This window comes from Pezoporus flaviventris, unplaced genomic scaffold (assembly GCF_033815535.1).
Source record: "Pezoporus flaviventris isolate CSIRO_AGI_PZ_B2104156 unplaced genomic scaffold, CSIRO_AGI_Pfla_v1 ptg000097l, whole genome shotgun sequence".
In the NCBI taxonomy this organism is placed as follows: Eukaryota; Metazoa; Chordata; class Aves; order Psittaciformes; family Psittacidae; genus Pezoporus; species Pezoporus flaviventris.
This window is the reverse complement of record NW_026892645.1, coordinates 1032057-1051197: the sequence shown is the minus strand read 5'-3', so window position 1 is coordinate 1051197 and position 19141 is coordinate 1032057. Positions and strand designations below refer to the sequence as shown.

Below are 19141 nucleotides of genomic sequence, written 5' to 3'. Positions count from 1 at the left end.
CATCAGAGGGGTCTCCTTGCACCTCTCTCCGAAGATGCTTAAGGAAAAGAGATCAGTCAAATGATTGGGGTTAAACAGTCAGACTTTGCTGAGGCTTCCTATGGAAAAGAGAGGCTGTTCCAGTGCAAGACAGCGTGAACTCTTCAAACCAACCCAATGGTTTATAAATCGAATAAAACCTAAAAATTAATTGAACACTGAATTCTGCATGGGAAGGAGGATTAGGAAGCTGCCCAAGAGGAATTTTTAGCTGCCTGCATGGGAGATCTGTAACATGAATCTTGCTTCCCTGTCACATTCTCGTTCTCGCTGCGTTCTGCACTCCCCAGCTCGCCACCTCCCGCTCCACTGGCTATTTTTAATACCCGCCGCCTTACAGCAGGAGGTTTTCTCCCAAGGACTGTGCACTGGAATCCTCCTTGGGATCTCTGCTGCACTGATGTTCACTGAGGTACAGAGAGCGCAACAGAAACCTTCCCCAGGTACCGTTCCTGGAAAGGCTGCACTTGCTAAGGCCACCTGTGGCCAGTTACCTTAATGCCACTGACAGGGAGGAGCTGCCGTGGGTTATACACTTAATAACTGCTCCTCGCCTTCTTCATTTAACAATGTCTATACTCACCGATGATCCTTTAGCACCTTTGGGACCAGGTGGACCCTGTGTGGAGAAAAGCAGAGCAGAGTCAGTACAGTTCTAGCAGAGAAGGCAACAGACTCCCCTTAGAGACAAGGTGGTTTCCTTTTCACTTCTTTCCCCACTTTTCCCATCCACTGGAGTTCAATGTTATTTGCCAACATGCAAAATGCATTTGTGTCAGATCCATCTGTGTCACTGCTCCACACTCCTGCCTGGATGGGGGCTGGAAAAGCTGCTGGGTCATTACTACAGCCCAGGGCTGGTCCTGGCTCCGTGCTGAGGGCACCCAGCAAATGCTGCTTACCCAAGGTGCAGCCTTTGGGCATCCAGGGAAAAATGTACCAAGAGCAAAAAGGGCAAGAAATCACGGTGTGATCATAGCTGACCCTAAAACCAGGGAGAGGGACGTTTGTGTTCCATCCTGCCATGCGCACTGAGCTCATCTCTCGGCTCATCCATCACCCCCAGTACTTCCCTAACCCAGCCAAGTGTGTTTAACAGGCTCAGCTGAGCAAAGCCATCCCCACCAACTTCCTCACACCAGGCCAGGCCAGAAATGCTCTGCTGGGTGTATCCGGGAGAACAAAGGTGACTCCACAAAGACTGCGTAGCCCCTGAGGAATTCAAAGGCAATTGCTTGTCACCTACCGGTAATCCTGGTGGCCCTGGAGGTCCGATGGGTCCGGAAGGACCTGTGATACCCTGGAAAATAAAAGCAGAAAAGCATCGATGTGTATGCACCAGTGCTGGCATGTAACTACACAACTGACACCTGCTCACAGCTGATGAGGACTGACTGGAGCTGAATGAGCGGAAGGGAGGACTCTATTCAAACCTGGAGGTTTAACTGGTTTTTAAGCATGTGCACAACCAGGGAATCTCCCACCTCACTTGGTACACAGTTGTAAAAACCTGTCCTCTGGATGCATATTTAATGGTACCATCCCTCCAAGTCTACTCAGCTCTTTTCAGATGACCCTTGAGAACCTGCTTCCCACTAGGTCGGGTGATTTGGAGCATGCCCATCTCACATGTAGAATAAACCACATTAACATAGAAAATATTCTTCCAAAATTAGCCAAGGTTGAGCAGCTCTGCTATGCCATACCTGCTTAAAGCAGCAAACCCCACAGCTCAAAAGCACGTTCCATTAAGGCCTCATGGAATATTTACCTGCTCTCCTTTGGGTCCTGCTGAGCCCTGGGGGCCTGGGAGACCTCTGTCACCCTTTTCCCCCTGCTCTCCTGGTGGTCCAATAAGCCCGATTAAACCTGGATGACCCTAGGGAAAAGCAGCAGATGTTAATAATGGTCTCTCACTTGAGGTACCCAAACACCAAAGCCACCCAGCAAAGGCGTTGCTGGATACATCCCAAATATCTAAGCAAGGGTACAGGAGTTTGCCACCTGCAGGATGCCTCTACAATGGCCAGGTCATGCAGTGAGATCATGTGTGCTATTCTCACCTTCTCTCCTTTAGGACCAGAGTCTCCTTTAAGACCAGGCAAACCCGGTGGGCCCTTTGAGAGACCGGGGGGGAAATGAAAGAGAGAATAAGTTCATGTAAAATGCATTCACCCATGTCAAAACCACACAGAATTTGATGGTCTGGACATACCATTGGGCCTGGAGGACCATCTGGGCCAGGGGATCCCGGGAGACCTTGTTCACCCTGTAAAACAGTGCAATCCCCTCAAAACAATTACTCAATGCTCCCAGCTGGGATTGCTCCCATTATTCACCTTTCCTCGTGTGGCCCCTGTGCCACGGAACATTCGCCCTGCCTTCTCACAGGTGGTAAAGGCAAAATGATTTATGCTCCTTTCATGCTCAGATCCCTACTGGAAAAGGGACCTTGTAGGTCCTGGAAACCCTCACCCATGGAGAGGGGGTGAGCAGACTCAAGTCTCAAATAAAACATGCTGGGAGGTGATATTCACTGCTGCATTATTTCCACTAAATGTGTTTTATCTGCTGTCAGGCATTTAAACCTGTGTTCACTGGCAGAAAGGAGTCTTCCAAGCAGATAGGTTATGGTAAGCACCAGGAACAGCCCTGCCCAGCAGCTTGCTCAGACTCTGCTCAGTTTGGGAATACTCACAACTGGACCTGGAATCCCTCGAAGACCATCAGGACCGGGCTTCCCTGGAGCACCCTGAGGACCGATTGGGCCAGTCTTGCCCGGAGGTCCTTCCAAACCAGCTTCACCCTAGATGCAAGAGGCAGCATGGCTTCATTCGCACTGGGGCATCAAGCAATCTTGAATACACTGTGGCTGCTGCCAGGATGTCCCAGAGTGAACACCGGTGCATGCAAAGCGCGTAAAGCTCCCAACACATTCGTTTTCCTGCTGCTCCCCACCACTTCTGCTGGTTTCCAGCAGGAACAGCCTCGGAGACTGCGAGCTCCCCGAGCTGTCCTGTGCCTGGTCCTGGGATATAATCTAGCAGAGGACATCCTCTGCCACCAGCGCTCCCACAGCTGCCACAACATCTGGGCCTGTAATTTGCAGTCCCCCTCTCCATCTCCCCACCTCCCCTACCGAAACAACCCTGGTCCAGTAGCGCTGTTTCTGCCCTGGGAAACAACACAGGGCTGTGCACGTCTCTCATTGACAACACACTGAATTGCCAGATATGGCACTTTGTGATTTCAAAACAAGGAAAACATCCCCGTGACCTCAGCAAGCCCTAATTATCTCCATGGAGTTTGTGAAGAGATGAAACATAAGCTTAGATTGAAGGCCAACAGCCCCCAGTTCAGGCTAATTCGTTGTAACACGTAGAGAAATCAAATCACTGTCTTTCAAACACCAGCACTGTCAGAGGGAGGTCCCTTTGACAAACAAAGGGCAGCAGAAGTGAACCCCCATCCAGCGCTTACCTTGGCTCCTTTCTCTCCTTGCCTTCCTTCAGGACCGGCTGGACCAGGAGGGCCCTAGAGAAAGCACAACACAGATGCAAATCACAGTTAGATCCCACAGATCTGAAACGGTCCAGTGGAATTAGCAGAATGATGCTACAGCCCCAGGGAAGAAGGCAAAATGGAGACAAATATCTCTGAAAAGCTTTTTAAATTAGCTTCTTGCTAAATGAATCCCTGGGCTCTGCAGCAAGGCGGGAAGAGCAGGAGCACCTCATCCTTGTGTTTTCTTTTGGGTATTAAAACCTCAGTAAACCAGGGGATGTGGTTGACAATTTCCCAGCAATTCCCAGTGGTTGGGATGGTGCATCATGATGTTCTTTTTAGTTATTGTTTATCTCACATGCTACTGCTTTGCATCTACTGCAGACCTACTGCTAACATTAGTTTCACAAATTCAACACAAATACACTTGGAGGACCGCCCCTAAACCATCAGCTTACCCTTTTTCCTGGGGGTCCGGAGGGGCCTGGCTCTCCTGTGGGACCAGGGGAACCCTAGATGGAGAAGGAAGCAGAACAAGCCATAACTGCACCACGAGACATGGGAAGGAGGAGCACATGTGTAAAGCTCGAGTTGAGCTCTGGAGTTTGTGCTGAGCCGAGGCGTGGGCAGCACAACTCCCAACACCTCCTCGGGGTGCAGGTGGTTTCTTCTTTTAGCCATTCCCACCAGGAAATACCATAAGGCACAGCAAAGTTTAAATGAAAGAGTTTTGTTTTCCCATAAGTTAACGTTTGCTTTGGGGATGCACTGCTCAGCAGCCTGGGTGGATGCAGCGGCCAGGCTGACACAGGCGGCAGGGACAGGCACCAGGGGCCAGCGCAGCAGAAGCTGGTGGGAATCGGATGCTGTATGCCCTTGGACCTGTGTACAGGAACCATGGGGAGTGATGGGGAACAGAGCTCATCGATCCAGTTACTCACGGTCTGTCCAGGTTCTCCGTCATCACCTTTGTCACCAGGAGGACCATCCTGACCCTGAAAAGGAAGAAGAAAGAAACAAGCAGGTGTATTTAGGGCATGAATACAGCTGAGGAAAGCATTAGCAGCAGCAGGAGTGTGCAGTGCTCTTCACGCCACCAGCACCATCCCTTCCCATCTCTTGTTGAGAGCACTGGCAACAGCAAATGTCCTATGTCAAATATTGTGGGTAGCAGCACTCATACAGCTACTACCCCAAAGGCTGTAGCATGCTCAGACAAGTAGTCTTATGGTGCAACTCCTTACTCTTTCCCAAGTAAAGGGAAGAGTAAGTTCCAGAGGAGCTGCTGGTGAATGAACAGCACAGTGCTGTATCTTACTGAACCAAGAGGAGGAACCTAACTGCCCTTCTGTGAGATGGACACTTACAGCTGGACCAGGCTCTCCAGGAGGACCAGGGTCACCAGGGAAACCAACCGGACCCTGCAGAGAGAGAAGAGGGATATCCCCATGTCAGAGAGGTTGCATCTGGAGCACTGCGGAGCACTAGTGCCTGTGACCCCAGTGACAACACAGGGAGTCACCCTATGGAGCAAAGCCCCAGTTCTCCACCCTCCAGCAGTCCCAGATCACATCCCATCTTTGCATCTTCAGCGACTTCATCTTGTCCCAGCCACCAGCTGAGCTCTGCATCAGGCAAAGCAAAGGCAACACTGGGAGCCTCATTTGTTTTTTCATAAATACATTGGACAAATGACAGCAAAATCCTCGCAGCTTTGGGGAACGTGCAGGTGAGATTTTGCTTTTGCTTACTGCGTGATGCTTGCTTACTACGCGATCACAGGAAGATCCCCTCAAGGCATTTAATGACTAAAACACTTCACCATTCTTCTCCATGCAATGTCTATTGTTTACTTCAAACAACCCCAAGACCAGCGCTCAGACAATAGGCTTCAAGCAGTAATGTGATATCCCCAAAGCCCATCTGTTCAGTGATGATTGACTTTCCTGCCTCCGCTGCTTATCACAGCAGAAATTTCTTCAGCAGGCAAGCATCAAAGAAGCTGGCAAGATAAATACTGTACCATTGTCATCTGGTATAAATCAGAATAGCTCTACTGGCTTCACTACAGCTACAGCAATCAGCATCAACAGGGATCTGCCCTACATGCACAACTCCCAGATTCACATAAATCTCCTCCACGCTGTTTCAGAAGCTTTGCTCTGGTGCAGAGGACCTTGGAAATACATAAGCTCAAGTGCAAAGTGAACCTACTGCAGGCTCACCATGGGGGTGAGCTTTCTGACAGCCTGCAAAAAGAACCAATAATTCAAGTGACAGGACAAGGGGTAACGGGTTAAAACTCAAACAGGGGAAGTTTAGGTTGGATCTAAGGAGGAAATTCTTTCCTGTGAGGGTGGTGAGGCACTGGAATGGGTTGCCCAGGGAGGTTGTGAATGCTCCATCCCTGGCAGTGCTCAAGGCCAGGCTGGACAAAGCTTTGGGTGACCTGGTTTAGTGTGAGGGGTCCCTGCCCATGGCAGGGGGGGTGGAACTGGATGATCTTAAGGTCCTTTCCAACCCTAACTATTCTATGATTCTAAGTCTTGCTGGAAGATGAGGTACAGCTGGGTCTTTTCCTCACGAGCACCCTGAAGAAGGGGATCAATATCAAGTATCATTGGAGGAGCAATTCTGTGGCTGGTAAACTGTTTCAGATTTCCACAGAGATCTCTGGAAAACACCTTTTCATGCAGAAATCCCTGCTGGGCAAGACAAGGGAGCACTGCTTGGACAGGAGGGGTACTTACAGGGCTGCCTTTGGGACCATCATCGCCTGGTGGACCTTTGGGGCCAGGTGGACCAGCAGCACCAGAGGGACCTGCTTCACCTTTTTCACCTCTTTCACCTTTAGGACCCTGTAAAGGAAAAAGGGTGTTTCTATTTTCCAGGAAACCAACCTGCCAATCTCTAACTCCTCTTTGGATCAATTCTGAGAAAGAAGCTTTATTTGTATCTCAGAGCACGAGAACATGATATAGCAGTCCCTTCCCACGAAGGCTGAATGGTGTTCATGATGTTCAGCCGTGGGTAGCCCATGTTCGGTGACTAAACTTACACTATAAATACCCAGGAACATGGTGATGTGTCACCCAATACCCAGACCAAGAACAGCACTGGTTCAGCCCCTGCAGCTGAATCCATGCCTCTCCTACACCCCTTTACCAGCTCTTCAGAGGGCCACCCGTGAAGAAAAGCTCTTCTCCATCAGAGCAAGAGCCAGCCTGTAGTGTACTCACCGGGAGGCCAACCTCGCCGGGAAGCCCAGGCTCACCAGATTCACCAGGCTCACCCTGCAGAGGGGAAAAGAGGATGAGCAAACCTGGGGTTGCTGACCCAGCAAAGCCTCAGCCAGGCTTCCCTGGATGCTTTTTTACCTTCTCTCCTACTGCACCAGGATTTCCTATTCCCCCAGGAGGACCCTGCGGACCATCTGCTCCTGGTGGTCCTGAGGGACCTCTGGGTCCAGGTGGGCCTGGTGGGCCCTGACAGAGAAAGGGGAGACAGATTTAAGACACGTTTCTTGGAGCAACGTCTGTGCCGGTGACAAACAGAGAAGTACAAAAGCCTCTCACCATTTGCCCAACATCACCCGTTTCTCCCTTCTCACCAGGCGGTCCAGGCAAGCCCTGCGGAGGGGATGAGTTTGAGCTGTGAACATCTCAGGTGGAGCCCCAGCTCTCATCACCCTGAGCCCTCCTTCGATGCTGCAATTTACCTGCAAGCCCACCGGGCCAGGGGGACCAGGGAAACCTCGGGGTCCTTCATCACCTTTCTGACCAAAGAGGCCTTGCTGCCCTCTGGGACCTGGCTCTCCATCAGCACCCTAAGAGGAAAGGGTCTAGCACAGCTTAGCAAGGACATGACACAGATGCAAAGCCCCATCCCCACCACCTCCTTCTGCTGCCAGTGGTAACGCCCTGCGCATCAGCAGCGGCAGGCAGGAACTGCCAATCCTTGCAGTGCTTCCCAAGGGATTTTATAGCTCGAAAGGGGATTTCTGCTGACAGGGGACAATACTCACAGCGGGGCCGGGCTGACCGATCGGACCCTGTGGGCCAGTAGGCCCTGGTGGACCCTGTCATGAAACAGAAGAGCAACATCAGCATTAGGAGCTCGGAGTAAAAAGACCTCACCTGGGAAAGGTGATGCCCTTCAAGACAGCCTCCATTTAATGTGCATTAATTCCCTAAACAGAGGGAGGGAACAGAGCCAGCATTCCTCAGCCCTGGTGCCAATGGCATGCCAGGCACATCTGAATGCGTTTTTTCTCCAGCAAAACACTATCACATCACTCAGCTCTATCTAGATACTCGAGTGTCATTTATCCTCCCCTGGCTCTGAGCAGTGCATAAAGGGTGCCTGAGAGTGCTGGAGACAACCAGAAAAGGGGCTACAGCCCCACACCTGACTTGAATGGCAGGAGCTGCTCAGGACAATTTACACAGTACAGGGGGACATGGAAACATCTCCGTGTGTTCCTGGGAGCTGCAGGCTCACACCTCAGGTCCTCCCTTTTTTCCACCGTGTGGGTATTTGATGAAGCGAAGGAGAAGACGAAGCGCTGACAGAAAGGAATGAAATTGGTATTTTCTGTTTCCAGCAAGTCACACGCCAGAGCCACGCTCCTCCAGGGAAGCAGCTTGGGCAGCATCCACCCCACTCACCTGCTCCCCCTTGTCACCCTTGCTGCCCTTCTGCCCGGGCTCCCCGATCTCGCCCTGCCAGGTACAAAGGGACACGGTTAGCTCACGTGGTGACCACTTCCATATCCCAACATTCGAGATGTTTGTCCGCATCCCTCATCCCGGAGGTCCCAGGGAAACACCCCAGAATGTTCTAAAAGAAGCCAGAGATTCGGATGCTCCTGGTGTACCCTAAAATGTTCCGTAGCTGCCACACAATGCGAGAACCACCGTGTTGCAGCCCTTGTCCGCAGAGTCCTCCAGACCAGAGGGGCTTAATTAGTGAGTGGGGGAAGGTAACTAATTGGGAAAGGCCAGGCACCTGTGGGCAGGCTGCCTGCTCCAGGCTTTGGGGGGGGTGATGGGTTTCTGCCCATCATCAAGAAATACCCTTTGGGTGATGGCCAGCAGCACATCCAACCCACTGACGGAGGCAGCATGGGGGCAATGGGGCACATCATCCAGAGCGACCCCCGCAGCAGGAGCTGCTCCTCTCACCTTGTCTCCATCCTCGCCAGGGGGGCCGACAGGACCTGCTGGACCCGGCAGGCCCACGGGGCCCTGGATGCCATCCCGGCCAGCCGGCCCCTGGGGACCCTTCTCGCCCTGGAAGCGGAATGAGCAGCAGGTCACACAGAGCTCTCCCCCAGCCAACCCATTCCATCCCATTAATGTTTTATTCAGCTGCTAGCGACCCCTCACTGCATGGACATATACAGAAGGACCGGTTTTTCACTGATGTTTCATCAGACTCTGTGCTCGCTGTCTGCAACAAGACAAAATGTCCATCTTGAGAGATAAGAAAGAACAAACACATCTAAATGGTGAATACCCAGATCAGAGCTGCAATTTCACTGCCAGAGCAATATACCCAGATTTAATCTCAAGCCTCTGCCATCTCTCTCTGGATGACAAACAAGACCCCAAGTAATTTATATTCCCACAAGCCAGTTTTTACTGATTCTGGCCCCAGCACTCCCTGCCTGCTCCCTCCTTGGCTGAACCCCAGCTACTGGGGGTTTCTGCTTGGACATCTACTTGTGTTCCTCAGCCTGAGCCTTCAACCACATTTGTTTGTTTTATAGGAACTGAAGAGTGAGTATTTTTTGGTTTCCTCATACATAATTTAATTGCATCTGAATCCTGGGTGCTCTCTTCTGAGTAATTAGATGCCACACAAATTGCCCATTCATCTATGCACTGATACATCACATAGGTACTTGGCAGGACAGATGTTCAGAAAGCTGATTCACCAGGAAATTCTTGCCTCTGGACTAGCTGCTGGGGTTTATAATGGGCAAAGATGAGATACAGCGGCTGATAAACACTTTTGATGACAACAACCACTGTAAGTGTCCTCATGTAGTCTGGAACACCTGATGCCAGTGTTTGCTCGTTTCGCCGGGTCTGAAAGCTGAGCTCGTGTTTGAGGCACCACAACAGCCCCTGCAGAGTCCCTGGGGTGTGAGCAGGCCCAGCCTCCCTCCCGGGGCCCGGTGCTGTGCTCTCCGGGGACAGAAGGCTCATCCCAGCCCACTCCCTCCCGCGCACGTGGCATTTCACGCGCGTGCCGGGAAGCGAAAGACGCGCGAGTTTGCGCGGGCTGACGGTGAAGGCTCCGGAGAGGGACCATATGGCAGGGCTCAGCCACGCTCTGCACGAGCCGCATCCCACGGGAGGGATGCCTGGGAATGAGAACGCAGCATCCCCGGAAACGGAGCTGAAACCTCCACAGCACTTTACTGTGCTGCCCCTCAGCCGGGGCAGAACAGGGCTCAGGATGGCTTTGGGTTCAATGGGAACTGCTGCTGCTATTGCAGCCTTGGAAGCAGTGGTGGGGTTGGCTCACTGCTCTGCCCAGAGGCAGGTCCTTGGGCTGGTTGTCACTAGGAGGTCACAGAGCTGCCACTTCACCTGCTCAGTCCTCATCCCTTTTCACTGCCAGGAGACGTTCCAGGTCCTGGGGTCACATCCAGTTTTGATAGCACGGGTGCCACAAACGGGGCAGCTGAGCAGCTGACATCCGGTGGTTTGATGCACCCAAGATGAGAAAACTCCCTTCTAATTGAATTCCTTCTGTTTTTATACACCAACCCCAAGGCCTCTCCACGCTCGGCCTCCTGCCGTACGCATTTCTGTTTGACCCACAGCTGCTTATCTTTATACTGGTACTTACTGGAGCTCCCTTTTCACCTGCAGGTCCTGGAGGTCCCTGGGGACCAGGTCGCCCTGGTAAGCCAATCGGGCCAGCTGATCCTGCAGGACCACGCTCACCAGGAGAGCCCTGTTCGGAGAAGGAAGAAAGGAAGCATTAACTGGAGCATTGAGCCTCATCTGTATACAGACATAAAGAAATCCAGCAGTTGGATGCTGCAAATGCATTGTCAGGAGGGGAGCACATTTGATGGGGTGGCTGCCACGTGGTGCGGTTCCACCAGCCTAAGGGATCTTGCAGATCTTTTATTAACTAAAATTTCTGGAAGGGCTGGGTTCTCCCTTGGATGGTGCCAGGAGCTCAGTTCCTGGGGGATCCTTATCACCTTGGACCAAGAGCATGAGCAACTTCATGGCCAATGCAGCAGGGAGGGTTGGATGATGACTATTTTCTTGTAGGAGGGCTGCACTGAGCACGAGTCTTAAGTGGAGACAACTTTCAGAGGTGACTTAGAAGCAAAATTCTCCATGTCCTGAATCACTGCTGCTCCCTCAGCTTGTCACGTATGTTCACAGCTGATGGCACGGGATGTCCAAGCTATTACATACATGTCTTGTAAAACACAGCAATACCCAGCAAGTTGTTGGTTAGTGCAAGGGAAATAACGGCGAAAGCTCCGAGCTGTGACTAACTCTCCGTTTCTACTTGCCAAGCTTGTAAACGTGTTAGGTGGTGCCTGTAAGGGCAAGGATACTCACTGCTGGACCGGGGGGGCCTGGGGGACCTTCGCTGCCTTTCAACCCTGGAGCACCCTGGAGGAAGGAAAACAAAGTCACTCTGGGTGGTGGGGGCTGCACCCCCAGGCATCCTTACTTCCAGAAGGACCGAGCATCCTCTACTTACAATGGGGCCGGGGAGGCCTCTCTCCCCAGGGAAGCCTCGCAAGCCAGGGGGACCATCCTTCCCTGGGAGGCCGGCGGGACCAGGGTCCCCCTGCAATGACAGTGAGAGAGAGCTGAGGACCTGCAGGCTCCTCTCTCTGGGCTCAGCTTGTGATGAGACACTGTGAAGCATCATCGTAATTTCTTATGGGAACCATCCCTCCCCATCTCTGGGAGACAGGCAGGCATCCAGCTTGCAAGGAGGGTGAATTCCATAGGCTGCTCGTCCCTACCTTGGTCCCTTCTTTTCCAGTGAGGCCAGGAAGACCTTGTTCACCTGGGGGACCTGGAGGACCTGGGTGTCCCCGCTCGCCCATTGGTCCAGTCTCACCAGTTGGACCCTGCGGAAACAGAGATTGAGGAGAAGGCGGTTGGTATCAGCAGAACAACCCACGAAGGAAGAGATGTGGGCTATCAATTTAGTCCTTCAGGTTGCAGTGGGATGGAAAATGCTCCTTCCCTCAGCTTTCCTCTGCAGTGCCACCAGGAATCCCCGGAGAGATGCCACCTTTGACATCTAAAAGGACCTTGTTTTAGAATGAGTAACATTGCACCAGACAGGCTAGCAGCACTGGGAACATCTGGAATTAAAGTGTTCACATAAATGAGATTATTACTACAACTGTTACGCTTAGGTTTTGGGGTTTTATAAATGAGAACTTAGCAAGCTCTCCACAATTGTACTGATTCCTCCTTCTATGGGGCATAAATAATGGATTAGGCTTGTACTACACAGCAATTACCGCCTGCCTCTGCGCTACACTCGGGCACTAATGGTGACAAGTGTAACATAAGGCCCAGTGCCCACGGTCCCCAAGTGACCTGTTGTGGAGGAGGACAAAAGCCACATCACCGCTCTGTAGCGTCCCTGCATGTTGATATCCTCTGGGACAAGGGTTGGAATTCCTGTCACGCTGCAGGGTGCCACTTAGTGTAAGCAGAGTGATAACATTGCAATCCTCAGCAACCACAGATCACACTAACTGCCTGCAGCAGAGCCAAATAAAATTGCCATAGAACCTCATTTGCACTTGAGAAGACAGACACAGCTGGCAGGGAATTGCCCCTAATCCGGGAATTTACAAATCAGGGGCTTTACACTGTCATTAAAGAGGACAAATTAATTACTTCTCCTTAAAGAGCCACTTCCCCAGTAGCTCAGGAAAGACTGAGCCCAAAGCCAGTCCTCCTCAGCCTAGCACTGCCTACAGAAGCGGTCCATGAGCCCTGCATGCCTGGGCTTAAGGGGTACAAATTCTGGTTGTGCAGTTACTGATTCCAGACTGCGGAGGCCTTTGTGACTGAAAGCAAAGCAGCCCCACTCGGACAGAATGTGGCAGCACTTTACATTACAGAGATGCATTTCTTGATAGCGACGTGTAAGAGCACTCTTGCATCATGCTTGCACTGCCCAGCAGCTGTCCAGCCCTTGGAGATCTCATTTACCTCTCTGGCTGCTTAAGGTCTTTTAGACTGGTTGTGTGTAGCTGGTCTCTCATCCTACACCAACACCAGACCAGGAAAGCTCCATTAAGTTCACAGGAGCCACCTTATTTACACCTGTTTGTCTAAATACCATCCTAACGCCTCCAAACAAGGTGGGCTGGGACCCACTGGGGTAATTTCACACCCTGGCCAGGAATTCCAAAGCCATCCAGTGTGCTTTGATGTGACTTTGCCTTCCCTGGAAGAGGGGTCTCTGTGCTGTAAAACCCAAGGTTCTGGCAGCTCCAGCTGAGCCATCAGAGCTGCAGAAGCCTGCTGTGCCGAACCAGTGAAGATGAGCTGGAGCAAGCATGAGCCTTTGTTTCTTACCTGAGGGCCTACAACACCAGGGGGTCCTGGGGGGCCAGTCTTGCCTTGGAAACCCTGTTAGAGAAAGGTAAAAGAGAAACAGATGACACCTCTGCCAAGGAGTGCTCCAGCGAGGTCCCAGGCTGGCTCTGGTGAGACACTGATGGGGAATGGATGGACACCAAAGACAAAGGAAGTGAGAAATCCAACAGAAGGTGGAGAATTGTCTTTGTACACGTATACAGGGGGAAACAGAGGAAGGAAAAGGGATTCTCAAAGCTCAGCTCTGTTGTTTTGATGGAGCTACTGTGGCCTGGCTGAAGGACTGGCCATATGTATATATGCTACGCTCATAAACCCTGCACAGGAAACTGCTAGTGACAAGCCAGGGTGAGTTTCTTCACGCTGAGCAAGCCTTAAAAGCCATTTCCCTTCTGCTGCTCCCTGTTCTGGTGCTGGCTTAGGCTCAGCTCTGCTTTAGGCTGAGCTCGCAGGAACTCAGAGGCTGGGTGACCCCCTCCCAGCACCAACCTCCAGGCCTGCTGAAGCCCCCGACCCACCAGCCTGGGGCTGGGTGAAGCTCCATTGCCTTCATCATCTCTGGAGAGAAATTCCCCGTGCGTTTCTCTCCAAAGGCTGATGAGCAGCAGGGCCTCCAGAACTCACAGTGCCGTTTTGAAGAGTGACAATAACCAGCTCTCACCACGGCACTTGTTTAGCTCTCCTAAGCCACTCTTTAAAAAGCACATTAATTATCATTCCTACTATAGCACGCTGACAAGCTTGAGAAATGGCATTTAGGGCACACAGGCTATTTTCTCATCGCCACAAAAGAAGATCAGATAAATCCCAAGCCAACGGTAATGTATCACGCTAAGAAACCTTCTCGGTGTTATTCTAGCTGTCTGCAGATCACAGGAAGCGTTCTGTCACTGATGGGGAAACGGCAACACGTCTTTGTGAAATGAATGTACAATTCAGACTCTTATCATGGACAAATGCTGTGCGGGACTTCCCCTAGGAATCTGAAGAAAGGGGTTTCCCTTTATCCTGTTTGAGCCTTGGGCACAGGGACTTTAGAATCTGTCATGGGGGTTTTTGTTGAGCCAATCTTTATAATCTTATATGGCCAAATATTTCAGCATCCTTCAGCGTGTCTATTTGATACTGAGTGAAAAGTAACATAAAGGGAAGTATCTGACACACAGATTTCAGGTCTAGGTTTCCCTGCATGAAGTGCAGAGTGCCCTGACGAGGCCGCTGATGTGGGAATGGTATTTAATTTGGCTTTATGCACTGTGAAAGAACAGGGAGACAAAAAAGGGGACTTGGCTGCCTGGATCTGCACGCAGGAGGATGCAGGGACAGTGATCCCTGCATCATGGCAGATGAAGAGAGGGTTTGTTTTCTGGAAGGATTTGCCTGTGATGGACAAGCAATAACTGAAGGGAGCTACTAGGGAGCACTTTCAGACCCCAGATAATTGAATTCTCCATTCTCCATCCATATTCATGCAGCCTTGGGGGCTGATACTTTATTCCCGAAAGCTGATAACGGCAGACATAAGTTTTTACTGCTTCTTCCAATTGAATGTAGGTGTCCTGGATCTTATGGATAACTCAGGGAAGGAAGACTAACCGTCACAGTCAGGCTGTGGCAGGTGAAAACTCTTCACTTTTAAGTTAATCCTGGCCTGAGGGCTGTGTGTTCAAAAATACCACAACCACTGCCCTGAAGTCGGTCTTACAGAGTGTAACTAAATCTCGGGTGATGCGCCGAGCAGGATTTGCATTGCCTTGCTTAGCAAATGCCAGGCGAGTTAATTAAATTGTTGTGTGATAAGCTGAGGGGAAAAAAGGCATCGTGTGCAAAGCCTTTTGATGCTCATTTGCTCAGAAAGGCTGTGGAGGAAAAGGCAAAGCCAAGTAGAGGAAACTGGGGGGGGGTCTATGAACACAGAACAAAGAGTCTATGTGCTACCATGCAGCATGCAGTGCTGGGGAGAGGGACATCCCCAGACTGGGAGTGAGCTGGATTATAAACAGCCCGGGAACAAAGCAAACATCCCCAGAAATACCAAACAGAAAGACGCTGATCCCTGCATGCAGAGGACAGGGCAGAAGGGTCATTTTTGCTCAGGGTATCCTTCAAGCCAAAAAAGGTGCAGGAGACAGACCACCAGACGCACAACAGCCAGGGTATCATACCTTCCACATGCCTCATCGTTCTCCCTTGGTGAGAAACAATGATTACATCTGTGCAACAAAACCTTTTAAAATGGACAAAGCAGGATGGGTACGACCGCGAGGAGCAGCCAGGAGCTGCTCCAGGGCTACAGCGAGGGGTTATTGCTGGGGGGGCTGAAGCAAACCTCAGTGAGGCTTTGGCTAAATGGCAGCGTCAGCAGGGATGCTCTTACTCAGGTGCTGAGGCAGCGGCTGCAGAAACCAGGGTGGACCGAAAAACTAGAGCAAAACCCTTGCACCTCTCATCTCAGCCAGGAGTTGTCTTCCTCTCACAACAAGCATGGCCAAAACTGGTCTGTAACTCCTCTGCGGTGCAACCGTTCTTGGTGTTGGCCACATGGTGCATCAAGAGGTGAAAAGTGTTTATTTCTCCTCATTGAATGTTCCAGAGAAAACAAAACTGCCCCTGACCTAACAGCTGGGTTTAGAAAGCTTGTGAAGGATGGAGCCTGTCTCACATGAAAAAGCCTCTGCTGTCACAGCCCTAGAGCTGAGTCTCTGGCGTAGAGATGTAAAACCTCCCCATCTCCAAAGGACAGAGTGGGAAATAAAGCACAGACTTCACCCACAGCACTCCCAAGAGCATCGGCACAGCCTCCCCTTGGGAGAGCAAAGGGACAAGTGCTTCAGCAAGTCTTGGGGTACCAAGCCCGCATGTGGGGCTGATCAACCACCCCCAGCTCCTCCTCCGCAGGAAAACAAGAGCCACAAAGCGCTGGCCCATGCTGGTGCCGATCCTGACTCAACCCCAGCCAACATCTGCCACCTTGTGAGGAGCTGCCCCTTGCACTTACGATGGCAGAAACCCAACCGCCACCGATGCCGGTCACCAGCATCACTACATCTCTGCTCACGTTTTCCCCACGCACCACGCACGTGTTGACCTCTATGATTTACTGAAGGGACCAGAGAGGAGCTGGTGCACAGCCTCCAGATAAACATCATTAGACCGACCCGTCCTGCTCAGAAGAGGGTTGCTTCCCATAGACCATCCCGTGCAGCTGGAGAGACACAGACCTTCAGGGAAACCAAACGTGTGGCCGCATCTCCCCAGCTGCACAGAAGGGTTTAGAGAAACCAACCGGCAAGACGAGACTCAGGACTAATGATCTGCCCAAAGGGTTTGGCTACTTACAGTTTCTCCTCTCTGTCCGGGGTGACCAGGCAATCCATCCTTCCCAGGAGGACCCTACAGCAGAAAACCAGCGTGAGAAGGAGCATCACGAAGTGCTCAGTAGTCAAACTGGGTAAGGACTGAATCAAACCTGCTCACCTCCTTGCATTAGTTTCCATCTGTTTTAGAGCGAAATGGAGGTACTAGAACCCTAGAAGATACATCCCTTTCCCACACATCTCCCAAAGCAAAGCTTTATCTTGGAGGTCCAGAGCAGGAGCGAGATGCTCATCACAGGGAAGGAAATCACTCCAGAAAGGGTCCTGAGGTCCCCACCAGTGTGTAATGTTGCAGAGGCAGAAGTGTTACTCTGCTGTGCTGTCCCCCCGAACACAGGGAAAATGCAGAACAGAGCAACCATGAAGGATCCCAGCGATATTGAGTCATTAGGAAATGAACATTTATAATCAGCCGCAATTTACTCAGCTATTTAAAATCTTAAAGCGTGGGGTTATTATCCTGATGTCTCAGTAATGCCTTTTATTGGGTACGTCATGAAGCTGAGCTGGCACAGCCGATCACAGCCGGGTGGGAAAGACTTGATGTATTTCTTTGCATGCTCTACAAAGAGAGGTACTTACAGGGGGGCCTTTTGGTCCAGGAAATCCAGTTGGTCCTTGAGGCCCTGGTGGTCCCTGAGAAACAAAACAAGCCAGAAAACAAGGTGAAGGAACCTAAAATGCTTTGCTATGAAACACTAGCTCTGTGTGAACAGCATGTGAGCTCAAAGACATGGGAAATCAGCTCCTTCTGCCACAAATAAATGCCCCAAAGCACGAGATGCAGCCGCATGAGGCCATCCCTGGTAAAGAATGCATGGAGAGATGTGAACCACCAGGCATGTTTGAGCAGTGGCCTGTCCAGCTGGAAAAAGCACTGCAAACCTGAAAAGGGCTTTCAACCACTTCATGCCTTTCCCTTCCAGTGCTATGGAAAACAGGTCTTCCCCCATCCCAGCTCAAGTGAGAGCACCTGGAGTATTTTCCACCTATGGCACTGTAACGTGGAGAAACTCTTCCAGCCCAGGGCTGCACAACACCCACAGGTGACTTCTCCCTTTCCCAATGGAGCAATGCTTACACAGGACACCCAACGTCCTACTCAAGCTCCTCCTTGCAGCTCCAATGAGCTGCCCAACCCCTCTCTGCGTAACAGGGCACTTGGGAGGATGCAAACGCGCCTGAGCACTAAGTCCTGCTTTATCCCCATCAGCGTGACTTACCCTTTCTCCAGGAGGTCCAGGGGGGCCATCACCACCAGAGTTGCCCTTTTGTGAATAAACAAAAGAGTGCCATTAAAAATACACAGCTCCCCATTGCAGCTGCTGTGCACAGACTTCAAATGGCACCGAGCCCACGGTGACACCCCACCGACACCCCCAGCCCCTCTCTAGCAGTAATTCTGCCTCAAGAGCAGCATCCAGTGACAAACAACCCGCTGCACTGCTCGTTCCCCCCACGCTGGTTAATCAGAACGCAGGGAAGAGAACATCAGTGATAACAGGGAAGATAACATCAGGACATTCCCACCACCTCCCCTCCCAGAGATAAATGCTGCAAGGACGAGGGACTTATCAAGAATTCATGCTGACACAAAGCCCAGGCATTTACTTTTACAGCCAGCAGCGTGGTGGTGACAACTCCTCACCACAAAGCTCTGCTTCCATACACCCAGTGACTGATGGTCACGTAAGTGGTGCCTGCAGCTGGGTCTGGAGCTGAGCGCACCTCCAGACTGGCAGGAGGATACCTGTTCTGCCCTTGGCCCGTGGCACAGCCTAAAGCCTCTGTGGTGGTTCAAGAGTTACTTGAACACCAGCACCGGGGCTGAGGGGACGTGTCAGTGGGTTGGCAGGTTCCTATAGCATGGGGCTTCTCTCCCTTCCTTCTGGTTGCAATGGCCCTTCACTGGTGTATGTGCTTGATGTCTTGCTGAGACACGGTCAATGTGTTTCTAGGACCTGCATGTCCTTTATGGTTAGGTTACAAGCCCTTTGGCTGGGTGAAGAAGCTCAGGAGGGCTCGGCTTTCAAAGTACAATGGAGAAAGGAGAGAAGGGAAATAGAGAGCAACGAGCTCGACAGTCTCTTATACCAACACTTTTTAAGACACAATTCCACCAGGCTCCTCCAAAACCTTACCTTTGGGCCAGGCTTCCCAGTGCTTCCCCTAGGGCCTCTTTCCCCACGTGGACCCTTGAAAAGACACAAAAGACAACATCTGAGCCCTTCTTGGTACCCACAGCACTACACTGTCATCACCCAAGCACCAGCGAGACATCCCACCAGCAGCAAAGAGCCTTCATCACTGCCTCCAGAGGTCAGGGGACTTTCACTGGTGAGACCCAGCCCCAGATCTCTCCATCCCCTCTGCTTAGCTTTAAGTGCTGTAGGTCAGATCCTACCCAGCAAGGACACAAATCAGATCCCACTTTCCCCTGGCCTTAACAAGCTTTCAAGTCACACAGGAATGAAGAAATGGGTTGTTACCGTTGGACCGCGTTGCCCCCTTGGACCTGGTTTGCCAGGTGTCCCCTGCAATGAAGAAGAACTGGAGTTAGTGGCCAATATTGCAGGCTGAGCTCGCTGCAGATAAACCCCCAGG

At 51.5% G+C, this 19141-nt stretch overlaps 1 protein-coding gene across 3 annotated transcripts in view; it reads right to left on the bottom strand.

The window, feature by feature from the left end:
* COL5A1 (collagen type V alpha 1 chain) overlaps positions 1-19141 on the bottom strand; it is a 146942-nt gene that overhangs the window by 11765 nt on the left and 116036 nt on the right. For all 3 annotated transcript variants that reach the window (XM_061476915.1, XM_061476914.1, XM_061476913.1), the window contains 28 exons: positions 19027-19071; positions 18679-18732; positions 17761-17805; positions 17120-17173; positions 16500-16553; positions 13140-13193; positions 11558-11665; positions 11287-11376; positions 11142-11195; positions 10405-10512; positions 8727-8834; positions 8211-8264; positions 7568-7621; positions 7262-7369; positions 7119-7172; positions 6921-7028; positions 6783-6836; positions 6294-6401; positions 4911-4964; positions 4485-4538; positions 4002-4055; positions 3520-3573; positions 2738-2845; positions 2255-2308; positions 2103-2156; positions 1811-1918; positions 1286-1339; positions 623-658 (listed from right to left, as the gene is read on the bottom strand). In XM_061476915.1, the coding sequence (XP_061332899.1) occupies positions 623-658; positions 1286-1339; positions 1811-1918; positions 2103-2156; positions 2255-2308; positions 2738-2845; positions 3520-3573; positions 4002-4055; positions 4485-4538; positions 4911-4964; positions 6294-6401; positions 6783-6836; positions 6921-7028; positions 7119-7172; positions 7262-7369; positions 7568-7621; positions 8211-8264; positions 8727-8834; positions 10405-10512; positions 11142-11195; positions 11287-11376; positions 11558-11665; positions 13140-13193; positions 16500-16553; positions 17120-17173; positions 17761-17805; positions 18679-18732; positions 19027-19071 (1944 nt within the window). The remainder of the gene's footprint in view (positions 1-622; positions 659-1285; positions 1340-1810; positions 1919-2102; positions 2157-2254; positions 2309-2737; positions 2846-3519; positions 3574-4001; positions 4056-4484; positions 4539-4910; positions 4965-6293; positions 6402-6782; positions 6837-6920; positions 7029-7118; positions 7173-7261; positions 7370-7567; positions 7622-8210; positions 8265-8726; positions 8835-10404; positions 10513-11141; positions 11196-11286; positions 11377-11557; positions 11666-13139; positions 13194-16499; positions 16554-17119; positions 17174-17760; positions 17806-18678; positions 18733-19026; positions 19072-19141) is intronic.